The 12431-nt window shown below is 37.7% G+C and overlaps 3 protein-coding genes across 4 annotated transcripts; 1 reads left to right on the top strand and 2 right to left on the bottom strand.

The window, feature by feature from the left end:
- The first annotated feature begins 7072 nt into the window (after nt 1-7072).
- On the top strand, nt 7073-9197 carry LOC149961337 (protein-lysine N-methyltransferase EEF2KMT-like). Of its 2 annotated transcripts, XM_090176816.1 has the most exons (7): nt 7073-7330; nt 7390-7506; nt 7578-7685; nt 7752-7829; nt 7913-7968; nt 8507-8745; nt 8813-9197. In XM_090176816.1, exons 1-7 carry the CDS (start codon nt 7217-7219, stop codon nt 9043-9045), a joined length of 945 nt encoding a protein of 314 aa, XP_090032942.1. In that variant the 5' UTR covers nt 7073-7216; the 3' UTR covers nt 9046-9197. The 2 variants fall into 2 exon arrangements, with proteins under 2 accessions (XP_090032942.1, XP_090032941.1); XM_090176815.1 differs by having other exon boundaries at nt 7578-7829.
- On the bottom strand, nt 9027-9998 carry LOC149961336 (sentrin-specific protease 8-like). The gene has a single exon (XM_090176817.1). It carries the CDS (start codon nt 9996-9998, stop codon nt 9336-9338), a length of 663 nt encoding a protein of 220 aa, XP_090032943.1. The 3' UTR covers nt 9027-9335.
- Nucleotides 9999-10106: 108 nt separating this feature from the next.
- On the bottom strand, nt 10107-10425 carry LOC149961335 (uncharacterized). The gene has a single exon (XM_090176818.1). It carries the CDS (start codon nt 10329-10331, stop codon nt 10107-10109), a length of 225 nt encoding a protein of 74 aa, XP_090032944.1. The 5' UTR covers nt 10332-10425.
- Between the last annotated feature and the right edge of the window lie 2006 nt (nt 10426-12431).

Here is a 12431-nt window from a genome sequence, read left to right as displayed (position 1 = left end):
GGGTTGTGCCCTCGCCGTTGTTATTATTTTGAGTTAATTATTGTCATTGTTTAATTGTAGAATCTTTAATTGTAGTATTTAATTGTAGTGTTTATTATTATTTAGTGTAAGTGTATATTTGTTTCTGCCCCCTCCATCCTTTGAAACCAAGATGCCTGAGAGTAGGGATACCGGAACTGATCCCATAGAAAATAGTAAGAGATAGTTTCATTAACAAATTTAAGGTCAAAGAGTGTATTTTTAGTGTTTAAATTCCCCTCTTATATTGGAAAAAGCTAAAAGAACCATAGTAGAGATGGCCTAACCATCACTAGAAGCGAAGTAAGATTATCCCCTCAGTTCCCCCCGCAATTTTGTTCATTGTTTTTGTATTTTAGTGTTATTTATAAATTTGAGTGTTAAATAAAGATTTTGTGATTGATTAACGACAAAGGGTTTCCATTCTGAATTCGAATCTCCCCCTCTTTTTTTATTTTTTTTCCTTTCCCTGTATGTAACCCCCCTCTCTCAGATTTAATTCACTCCACGATAAGGCCACGACTCGCATTTTGTCGCCATCTTCCCCCCGCCTTGGTGAATTAAAATCTATGAGCAAGGGTTAGGAATATTTCCGTCCATAAAATCTATGACGAATTCCTTAAAAACGTTACATAATGGCGCAGCCGGCAGGATTCAGAATAAAGGGACATTTGTCAGTCGGTTGATCACGATATCTCCTTTTTTTTTCACTGTTTTTCCCCCAAGAGTGTATTTATAAGTATTAGCATCCGTAGTGTGTTGCCAGAAGCGTATAATACCCTCCTCGATAAAATCTCTTTAAAGAACGCGATATGGAGTCTCTCAGATTTATCGATATTGTCATGGGATATCCCGCGAGAGACCTTTTAATGCTAGGAGCGCTTTTGTTTTTTTTCCTTACCTTCGTATACCAAAATAAGGCTAGGATAATTAGACCATTTATATATGCAGGAAGAGGGGTAATAATCCTGAGTAGAAAATTGATGTATAGATCTCCTCCCACGCCTCAGATTAACCCGGAGAACAATTTGATCATGCAGATGATTCAGGCGCAAGGTCAGATGATGCAAGAGATGACCCGTGCCCTACTTGATAGGTCCCCACCTTCCCCTCCACCAGATAATCCAGCGACTACCTTGCTCCTCCAAGCGGTCCAAGTCCAAAGTAACCTAGTTGGTGAGCAAGTGGCCGCAATACAAAATCTAGCCCGCACGATGCTCGATAGATCACCCCCGCCCCCAGCCGATAATCCGGCGACTGATTTAATAGTAAGAGCTATCCAGGTACAGGGTGAATTGATAAGAGACCAGGTAGACGCCGCTAGAGGCCAAGCCGATGCAATGAGGGCCTTGTCGGAAAGGATAGGGACCGTCGATGCAGTTATATCAGGCGCGATAACCAGAAATTTAGCGCCGCAAAACACCTCGACCCCCATTAGTGGAATTCAAGGGCCACCCCAAAATTCTGTTACAGTAAACGAGAACGATCCCTCTCTTTCGCGCCTCTATCAAAATCCCGTTAAGGTACCGCCCCAAAATCCGGGGACAAGTCAAGAGACCCCTCATAACCCTGGTCATTTCCGGTCACAGAATATGTCTTTTCGCCGTGGACCTAAGATTCCCCCCATAAAAGCCCGATTTAGAGGCGATGACAAAGTGAACCCCCTCAATTTCATTTTCCAATTAAAGGAATATGCCCGCGCCTCCGAAATTGATTTAAACGAGATGTTGCCCCTTATACCATTGACCCTCGAAGACCAAGCTAGTGATTGGTTTCGCGATAATTCAGGAACAATTCAAGATTGGGATAGCTTCGTTAACCAATTTAAATTAGCATATCTTGGGGTTGATTATGAGGACCGGATATGGGATCAAATTCAAACATGTAAACAGGAACTTAATGAGGAGCCCGAGGCCTATATTCGCCGATTAAAAGTGTTTTATGCCCGCCTGCTATGTAGACCTAGCGAAACCACCGTCTTACGCCAAATGAAAGCCGGCATGTTACCAGAGTTTGCCGCCCTGCTCCATCTTAAGAAATTTTCCTCGGTCGACGAATTGTTGCATGTTGTCACTCAATTAAAGCCGGTAATAGGTGTTTTCCAGAAGAACAATAGTCCTCCGGTACAAGCTCCCGCTCACCCCTGGTCTAGCTATTGCCACCTTTGTAAAAGGTCTGGCCATACCGCGAGCGTTTGCCGGACCCAAAGATCCTATCAGCCCAATAATTATAGACAGGAAATCATTCCTACCCCCATAGCACCCCCGCCCCCGCAACCTCCTTACGAAAACCGTTGTTTCCATTGTTCTCAGACGGGACATTTTGCCCGCGAATGCCCCAATCGTCCGCCTTCGCCCCCGCAATTACATGGATATTTTGACTCCACCACTACCATCCCTAAACAAGTAGTGGAATTACCCCCAAATAATGTTAATTTGATTTAACATTTTACGCCGGGTACCCACAAACTATGGTAACGACCATCAGATTATTTTTTTTCTGTGCAGTATTTTCTTTATATATATATTATTGAGTTATAGTGTTTGGTTTTTTTTTGCGGTCATCCAACAATCGAGTGTTTTTTTTTTATATCTCAGTGTTTTTTTTTCATCTAACAATTCAAGTGTCGTGCTTCTTTCATCTGACAATTGGTGTCGTGTATATATACATATTTTTAATGTCGTCCCCCTAAAAGGTTTTTAAGATACTAGCGACACCTTACTTATTGTATAATTGAACTTTTGCGATGTCCGAGACGGACACTAACGAAGGGGAGGGATATGTAACCCTTCAGGTTCATTTTCCCCCGTATACTTATTTTTTTTTACTTTTTCTGTGTTTTATTTACTTTTGTTATTACGTTTTCCCCGCACTCTTGACCCTCTAAATTTACAGTTTTTGTTAAGTATTCGTAAAGCCCCATACATCAAATTTCTTAGAATTCCGAGCTCTATTTAATGAAACTAATCCCCGTGTTAAATATAAATTTAATTTAATGATAAACTAAAAACTTAAATAACTTTTGAACCATACATACAAATTAATTAGTGTTTATAAGCCTTATAGAACTCGATCAAACCCCACGATAAAATATAAAATTAAGATAATTAATTAAACCATTCTCTCAATATAAATTATAAACTAAATCCCTGCCTTCGGCAACGCTAAAATTAATCCCTCGCTAATTAAAGTGTTTTTATTTCGGTCACAAGACCATGGTGCAATACATTAAGCAAACTTTCCCAGCCCAGATTTCCCTAAAACTTTCCGAACTAAACCAGTAAAGCTCCCTCAGCTTACAGCGATCCCATGAAGTCATTTTAAGTCCACAAGCTTCATATTAACTATCAGGTAGCAAGATCCCAAGAAAAGCGGACGTTTTCCAAGGTTGCCGCCATAGGGTCAAGAGGGCGCCCGGACGTTTCCGCTTGGAGACAGAAAATCGGGAACCTCGAGACTCTCTGGCATTTCCCCCCCGCAATCCCAAGCGAACTTTCGTAAATCGGACAACGTCACCACCGCATGACTAGACACGAGTCTTAAATACACCAATGACCTAGGTAAAATGGGAGGTCACCAGTTGCTTTTTGTTTCAACCCCGCCCCCCCATAATCCGAACAAAACCAAGAGACAGGGCCCCAAAGAGAGAAGTTGAGAGAGCTTGAGAGAATGGTACAGAACGGATAGAACTCTGCTTTGGCAGACCTGGACAGAACTTGACAGAACTCTGCTTCTCGGGCAAGAGAAGAACCATGTCGAAATAAATATAAAATAATGTGCGATGAAGTCGCGCTTAAATATTAATTAACCCTCAATGCAAACCACATGATCGGAACAACGCTCCATGATTGCCTAGATGACCCACAGCCAGGACATTCCGATCGGAAGAACATAAGCCAAGCAGTAATGGGTCTGAGAAGCGTAATGCCCTCGACACCCTCGAATCACCTGTTGATCACCCAATATCTAGCCATTCCGAGAGAAGACAGCCAGATGACCGAGACCGATTCCCTAGCCTAGCCGGACATTTCAGACCGAAACCCGAAGTACCTACGCCCCCGTCAGCTTGTGAAGTAAAATAATATAGGAAGAAACCCGCAATCCGGCCGCCAAACCGTAGACGAGTAAATAAAGAGAATTAAAGAAAAGTGTGAATAAAGAAACGCGTAAACAAGCAATCCCCAAAGACGTCCCGTTCTGTGAAGTGCGTGTGTCGGGCATCTTACGTAAACCGAGGAAAGAGAAAACCCGTAAACGGAGAGACGACAACGTAGCGGAGGACACCGAAACCAAGTGATGAGTAGAATTTCCATCATAACCCCCCCCCCCTTGTAGAGTACCCAGGGTCGAAATACGAAGTAGCCAGTGAAAAGTAGAGAAAAAGTTTTAGAAAAGAAAGCTTAATCCCTCGCTATTGTCCGAGAAAAGGATTTAAGACAGGTCCCCTCGAGGTTGAGAGTTCATTCTGCTTCTTGTATTTATACAGTTCGGATTACTTTTTCCGTTCGGGTTGTGCCCTCGCCGTTGTTATTATTTTGAGTTAATTATTGTCATTGTTTAATTGTAGAATCTTTAATTGTAGTATTTAATTGTAGTGTTTATTATTATTTAGTGTAAGTGTATATTTGTTTCTGCCCCCTCCATCCTTTGAAACCAAGATGCCTGAGAGTAGGGATACCGGAACTGATCCCATAGAAAATAGTAAGAGATAGTTTCATTAACAAATTTAAGGTCAAAGAGTGTATTTTTAGTGTTTAAATTCCCCTCTTATATTGGAAAAAGCTAAAAGAACCATAGTAGAGATGGCCTAACCATCACTAGAAGCGAAGTAAGATTATCCCCTCAGTTCCCCCCGCAATTTTGTTCATTGTTTTTGTATTTTAGTGTTATTTATAAATTTGAGTGTTAAATAAAGATTTTGTGATTGATTAACGACAAAGGGTTTCCATTCTGAATTCGAATCTCCCCCTCTTTTTTTATTTTTTTTCCTTTCCCTGTATGTAACCCCCCTCTCTCAGATTTAATTCACTCCACGATAAGGCCACGACTCGCATTTTGTCGCCATCTTCCCCCCGCCTTGGTGAATTAAAATCTATGAGCAAGGGTTAGGAATATTTCCGTCCATAAAATCTATGACGAATTCCTTAAAAACCTTACAAGTCGTTTTTGCCAAATGAACGGGAGAATGCTTGTTGCTGCGGTAAAGGTTAAGTACTTAAATTCCATTATTTTAATGGAATTTTAACCAGTGACTTGCAGGTCCTGGCTCTCTGAAATATTACTTATTGGCGATTTCCTGGGAGGATAATTTATAGAAAGGTCTATTGGTGTTTTTATAAATTAAAGTGGCTTAGTTGTTTGAATGTAGCTACTACGCCACAACTCTAACTTTGGCACCCTCGGTATTATTACCATTCTAATAAAGCTATGACATCGTGACATAAGAGCAACATAAAAACAAGTTTGGCAAGTGTATCTGAATTTTTAAAAAACCATTAAATGCTACAAACGATTTAGAAAAAGGTGTTGTGCATCCAACCAGAGCATCTATAACTATAAGTCTAAAAGTTTGTCCTTTTATTTATTTGTATGTCATTTATTTCCTAAAAACTCGAGAACGGAAATTTTAACTCAGGCCCTGATTTTCAACTAAACGCGCCTAATTCCAAATACCTGACATGATTATTAATCTAATTCAATTTTATTTTACTTGACTTTGGACTTCCTCCTCTCTTGTGTTCCTTGCGCCCGTCCCGACCTTTAAACTTTTTTACGGGTTAGTGTGAGCTTTACGTGTGTTACGTTTTTGCTACGCGTGTTGCGTTTTTGCTACAGCGTTTACCTTTCTTACGTAAAGTCCCCGGGTGAAGCTGGGTATTAAAGCTAGTTTTAAATATTTTCTTAAATTGGATGTGTTTCATTAAAGTACAGTGACTGTAAAGGCATGTCTATGATATAATGATTAAAAATTATTGGTTCAGCAATTTCTAAATTTCTTCAGCATAAACTGCATAATATTTACTTAGCGGTTTAGAATTTCTATTCAAAGTCCAAAGTGGAATAATGCCCCTACATTATCAAAAAACTACTGGTACATGAAAAATCCTTTGGTTACAGCGTTGCCAGACGTACGATAATTATCGCACAGTGCGATAATTTAATCAAAATTTTTAGGGCGTACTATAATTTTCATGGCGTACGATATCGTACCATTATTTCGATAATTCTGCCTCAACGTACTATAATGTACGATAATCTTTAGATTTTTTTACAAACCTACGAACGATTTATATTTTATTATAAATTTATATAACTTTTCTACTTAAAATGAATGATATACATTTTCTGTACGCGTAGTCCAGAGTGTGAGTTTATTACTCCTAGCTATTACCGCATTTTTTAAAACATTTTTAAACATATTAAGTTCAGTTAATAATGATAATAGACATTTTGTTTATTTCCCTGAATTAAAATTCCTGTAGTGCTTTAAAAAATCATCTAAATTCGACGCATTTATGTATGAATTAAAATTTATCGCCAAAAAGAAATGTACGATAATTTTCCAGGAAAATCGATAATTTTTTGGCTTAGATACGATAATTTCAGATTTTCGATCTGGCAACGCTGTTTGGTTAATAATTTTTTATACATACTGTACATGTGAAAAATCTCTTTAGAGCACCATCCAGTGTTTCCACTTTGCGGCGAAAAAGGGCGTTTGCGGCGAAAATTGTCTCGGTGGGCACCATAATTTTTAAAACCGGCGAAAACCATTGAAAACGGCGCAAATTGCGGCGAAAATATTTTTCGATATTTTCAGTAAGAAAAATTAAAAAATCGTCGTCTCTGTAGTCCCTCTACTCTGCCCCCTATGTCCGCCCATTCAATTTTTATATATTCCAATAAAAAATGTATAACATTTGACGAAATAAAATGTATTTTTTTTATATAAAAAAATATTGCCCAAATCTAAGATTGGAAATAAAGAGAAGTAAAATATGCAGTGACACTCACTAAAAAAATTAAGGTAAATCTTATGGGGGGAAATTGCGGCGAAAACGGCGGCGAAAATCGACTATAGAACCGGCGAAAACTGGTAAAATTTCCCCTAAAATAGGCGAAAATCTCTACCGCAGAGTGGAAACACTGGCACCATCTATATCTAAAATTTGTTATACTGAACTGAATTTATCGAAACATGTCATTACACATGGCTATTCGGTCAGAAACTATATTATTTATAAAGAAATATTATTTAAGTACTGGGAAACCTGTAAAAAATGTATTTGTAAAATTATTAGAACACAAAAATGTAAAAATTTCAAACTTATACTCTTTTGAAATCAATTTATTTATAATATCTCTTTCAAGGTTTTAAACAAAGAAACTCAGCTTAACATTCTACAAGAAACAGTATTACACCCAACTGCTGTTAAATATCCAAATAAATCATATGCCTTACAGTTTTTGAAATTTTTTATAAATTTGGTAAAAATCCAATTTTTTTTATATTTTGCTAGATTTACAATTCTGTCTTTTCTGATGTAAAATCAAATTAGATAGAAGACTCGAGTTTTGAAATATGTGAAGAGGTGTATGAGATGTACAGTGATCTTGTATCGAAACCTATACCTGAAAATGAACTAAGGTTTCATTCCTATTTATTAGTACGAACAAGTATTGGTTTAAAATTTGTGTTGAAAATATATATTAATATATTTTATTTATTTAAGACTGATAATAATTGCATAACGCTAGAAGAATCGACTTTTTTGATAGGTGAAAACACCACAGGTTTACATACGTGGGAGGTACAGATTTTAATTTAGTACGAAAATTAGTATTGACAAAAAGTTTACAACTAAAATAACTTTTTTCTGACTGTCACACATAGGCCGGGAAACAACTGGCTGAATGGTGTTCCATAAATGCCAATCTTTTTGACGGAAAGTATGTGTTACATAAAATTAGAAAATTTGTGATTTGTATAGTGTTAGTAATAATTTTTCAGATTGGGGTTTTTATCCTGTAAACCAAAAAATTGTTGAAGTAACACTTAAAAAGAGAGTGGTACTTCAAAATAAAGTTTCTTCTGAGATGTTCCAATAATAGTTTGTTTTGAGTGTCTTTCACAGTCACAAAGTCAATTCTCATAAGGTTGACGTTTATTATAGTTTTCGATAAAGGTTTAAAGAAATTAGCCAAGGTTTACAGAGTAAAAACATCAAAGGTTGTTAAAGTAAACCAAATATTTAAAAAAGCTTAAGAAATTGAACATGGGTCTAAAAACAGGTTGTCTATTTTATGGTAGATTAAAAAGTTTCCTTACTTGTCAGTTAATAAGATAAATAGGCGCATTTTAGAATTCAGTAGTGGTATTAGACTGAGCGGTATTACTTTTGCCTATTTTATGATAGAAGTTTTGTAGTTTCCCTACAAAATTGCCTTGTCAGTTAATAAGATATCAAATCACCCCGTACATTAACAGGTGCATTTTGGAATTGGGAAGTGGAGTTGGACTGAGCGGTATTACTGTTGCTGTAACATGCAATCCAAGGAAATATATTTTCACAGACTGCAACGAACATGTGCTTCAATTATTAGATAAAAATCTCAAATTGAATCGCAACCTATTAGATCTGTCACTAATAGAGTTGAAAAAGCTACACTGGGGAAATACAAATGATATCAAACCAATCCACGATGTGGATTTTGTTATAGCTGCTGGTATGAAATAAAAATTTATAGAAATTATACAAAAAGGCTCAGTAATTTCAATTAATGATTTTTCTAGATGTGATATATGACCCTAATGACCACCAAGTGCTATGCTCTACGATTAAACAAATTAAACCCAAACATGGAACATTTATGGCCGTGAAAGAAAGAGACCCAGAAACAAGGTTCAAGTTTGAAAGATGCTTAAAAGAAACAGGTTTATTGTTTGAAGAAATAGAACCAGCAAAAGAAAGATTATTTATAAATCCTAAAGATGACATATTTTTCCTATATAAAATTATAGGTTAAACTTAATAAGGAAATTGAAGATTTTTTTTGTTATTAAGTTAAAAGAAAATGTGCTCAATTCTGGCCCTGTTTACTAAATTCTTACAAGCACACAATTTTTTGCTTCTGATTCTATTCTGCAGAAATGCTAAATTTACCAAATATTACAAATAGCCACTACAACTTTGTAAAAATAAACTTACTAATAAATTATTTATATATTTTATTATTGAATTTTATTAATGACAACTAAACTAGAACATTTAAGTGCATATCTTAACTGCTTTAATTTTTACTATAAAGTTTCAAAATCAATCTTTCTTTTGGGCTAATTCACGAATAACATTTATCACTTCAAGTCTAAGTTCCTTAGCACTATTACAGTTATTAGCTTGACTAGGCAAAACTGTAGGACTTATTTTGGTTATGAAATCATAGAGAACCAGGTTGGCATTAAGCATAACGTAAACACCACAATCATAGCTGTTTTTCTGTTCCTGACACATTTGCTCACTGATTTTAATAGGGGTTTTACATTTAATTAAACCACTGAGAGAGTTAGCTACCATTCTAGCGTGTTCTAAATTTCCACTATTTGTCATAGAATCATAATGTTGAAAACCAAAGTGTGGAGTATAGGATAGTAAACTCCAATGAGTTCCACCTGGTGAGATTTCAGATTCACAATCATTTATGGGTAGCAAAATCAGATCTTTAAGCGATAGTTCCAAATCAGAAAGTAAGGCTCCAACTTCATCCTTATCGCTCATTTTAATGAGATGAACAACTTGGGGGCTTAGACACGCAATTGGTAAATTGTTTCCAGAGAAATTATAGCGTTCATGCTCAAGAAACTCCAACCAAAACACAATAATGTTATCATTCAACCACTGTGGTTCATCGAGTAATGCAATGTCCGACTCTCGTAACAAAGAATCATGATAACTTAACACAATTTTATCAACAGACGGCATTTCAAATAAATTTGGTGACAGTTTCACAACTAAAGGTGCAACCGAATTAAACCTAAATCTAAATTTACAACAGAGGCCTTTAAAACAACTTATATTACCTTATTTATCTCACAACCCGAGTTCTTTCATAGAAGGATATCTCCAGGCATCATTTTTCAATCTTTCGGCGACTTGACGTAATGTTTCCAATCTTTTTTGATGAAGTTCGAACTCTTTTTCCAAACTTTTCATAGTGGCTTCCAAATCAGAATCAAATTGCATCTTGGAGTTATTGCCAACACATTCTGATTCTAGGCCTATTTTCATTAGAACGCGTCCTAAGCGTTCACGCATTTTACTTATTTTCGGATATTAGTAATTTCCATAAAACTTATTAACTTAATTAAATTTTCCGGGGAAGTTTAAACTACGAAATGTCAAGTGTCAAAAGTCTCAGCCTGACGCAAAAGAGGAAGCAGACGACAGCGAAAAAAATCTTGAAATCGACTACATACCGCCACCTATTCTTGAACTTATAGCGTTTTCCATTGGGAACTTCGAAAATAGTTCCATAGCACTCTTCTCATTGAATTGGGAATAATACTGCTAGAATTACCATGAATTACAATTACGATTTCAGTTGCCATGGTTACGCGGGACCTGGGTGCCTATTCTGTAGATATTCGAAATCCAATTTTCGATCGAAAACTAGATTTCGAACTTCGAGATCTCGACGAATGGTATTTGGTAAAGATTTCGAATAAGCATAAATCAATGCAAATTGTCGAAGTCGATTTTGACATGGTATAGGGTATCGAGGTCGAATTCCCATTCGATTTTTTACAGAATCGCCCCCCAGTTCTGATAAGACTGTATGAAATTCATCTTTATAATTAGGCGGTAGCGCCATCTATAATTTGTAAAGTTACATGACTAAAAATAAATAATTATTAGCTAACTCATCGTAACTTGAGTTAAAAGGGATCGTGTTTACAGAATAAAATTATTTTTTAACAACTTCAAAGGTTTGTTTGTTACGAGAAATCATACATTTCAATAACGGTTAAAAACGCCGCCGATCAGTTTAGTAAAATATTTTCGTCGGCGTAATCGTTGACCATTTTCGTTATGGAGATGTAGGCCGGAAGGCAGGCAAGGCTGCCAAATTTCGATAGACCGAAAACAGCCAACTCCCTCAAATGTTTTCGTTTTCAAAACGAAAATTTTGCGGCGTAGCTATCGACTAAAGGCCAGTGGTGGGCAAAACACATAAAAGCTTAAAAACCAGTAATCGCGCTCATTGAATAAGAAACAAATGACCTGTTTTTCGCACGATTATTCACAAAAAAAGCGAAAGAAAATATAGTATCGTCCGCTCTATCAGAGAGAGACACACGAATCAGTTGAAAGTTCACAAAATTTGGTCTGGACAACCCATACGTGAGCGTGCTCACTCTGAGCGAGAGACATATAGCTCGGGCAAAATTATATCCGCCCACAGAGAGCAAACTCCCTCTAAGCAAGTACGTGCCACGTTCTCCGGCAGCTGCTCACGGCGGAGAGAACGAAGTTCATCCCGAACGAAAGCGGATCTTGTTCGTTGTCATCGTTCTCAGCGCAGAGTTCAAAGGCAGCTGCTCACAGAGGACGAGTGATTTTATCCCGAACGAAAAGGGTTCTTGTTCTTTTTCATTGTTCTTAGCGTCACGTTCAGTGTCGTTTGCTCACAGAGAACAAGTGATTTTATCCCGAGCGAAAAGGGGTCTTGTTCTTTTTCATTGATATTAGCGTCGCGTTCCGTGCCGTTTTCTCACAGAGGACGAGCTATTTTATGCCGAACAAAAAGGGGTTTTGTTCGTTGTCATTGTTCTCAACGCCGCGTTCAGTGGCGTTTGTTTACTGAGGACTAGCTATTTTACCCCAAACGTTTTCATCGCTCTCAGCGCCCAGAAAAACAGGTTTAGAGCATTCTTGCATCGCATTCGGGGGCAGTAGCTAACGGCGCGACGAACAAACTAATCTTTTAGACTTAATAATGATAAAATCGTTTCTTTATAAATTTAAAAAGGACGTTACCCGTTATTACTGTCGAAGCCCCTAGAGGTCACGCCTTGACTTGGTGGGGGTGGAGGGCTTGCGTGCGTTGGGGGCCTGCGGTTGGTACGCCCGGTTACAGGTTCGTTTAATGGTTCGTTTGTTGAACCAAGGATACTGTATTATCCTTGGTTGAACGAACGCCCGGTGCCCGTCTTCACGCCAGAGTAAATGTGACCAGACCACCATTGTCCTGAACTGGGGGGCCCCTGGGGTCACTGGGTCCTTTGATCCACACTCTACATTTCTTAACCTCCCGGTGACGGTAGTTGCAATGGTTGAGATATCCTACTCTAGTCCTCAGCTGTGCGGGGGCAGGTTTGGTAGCCCGTGGTCCCGCCTTTTGACGGGCCGTGATGA

The sequence above is a fragment of the Leiobunum rupestre genome, chromosome 1, assembly GCF_980474605.1.
Source record: "Leiobunum rupestre chromosome 1, qqLeiRupe1.1.hap1, whole genome shotgun sequence".
Classification (NCBI taxonomy): Eukaryota; Metazoa; Arthropoda; class Arachnida; order Opiliones; family Sclerosomatidae; genus Leiobunum; species Leiobunum rupestre.
Note: the sequence above shows the minus strand (reverse complement) of the source record. Positions and strands in the feature narration are given on the sequence as shown.

Bases quoted from the DNA above. Each gene is read 5' to 3' on its own strand.
- LOC149961337 (XM_090176815.1), top strand. From the start codon at position 7,217: ATGTCATTACACATGGCTATTCGGTCAGAAACTATATTATTTATAAAG. The intron at 7,331-7,389 runs GTAAAAATTTCA...ATCTCTTTCAAG, and splicing joins AATTATTAGAACACAAAAAT to GTTTTAAACAAAGAAACTCA. The intron at 7,507-7,577 runs GTAAAAATCCAA...AAATCAAATTAG, and splicing joins TGAAATTTTTTATAAATTTG to ATAGAAGACTCGAGTTTTGA.
- LOC149961335 (XM_090176818.1), bottom strand. From the start codon at position 10,331: ATGCGTGAACGCTTAGGACGCGTTCTAATGAAAATAGGCCTAGAATCA.
- LOC149961336 (XM_090176817.1), bottom strand. From the start codon at position 9,998: ATGCCGTCTGTTGATAAAATTGTGTTAAGTTATCATGATTCTTTGTTA.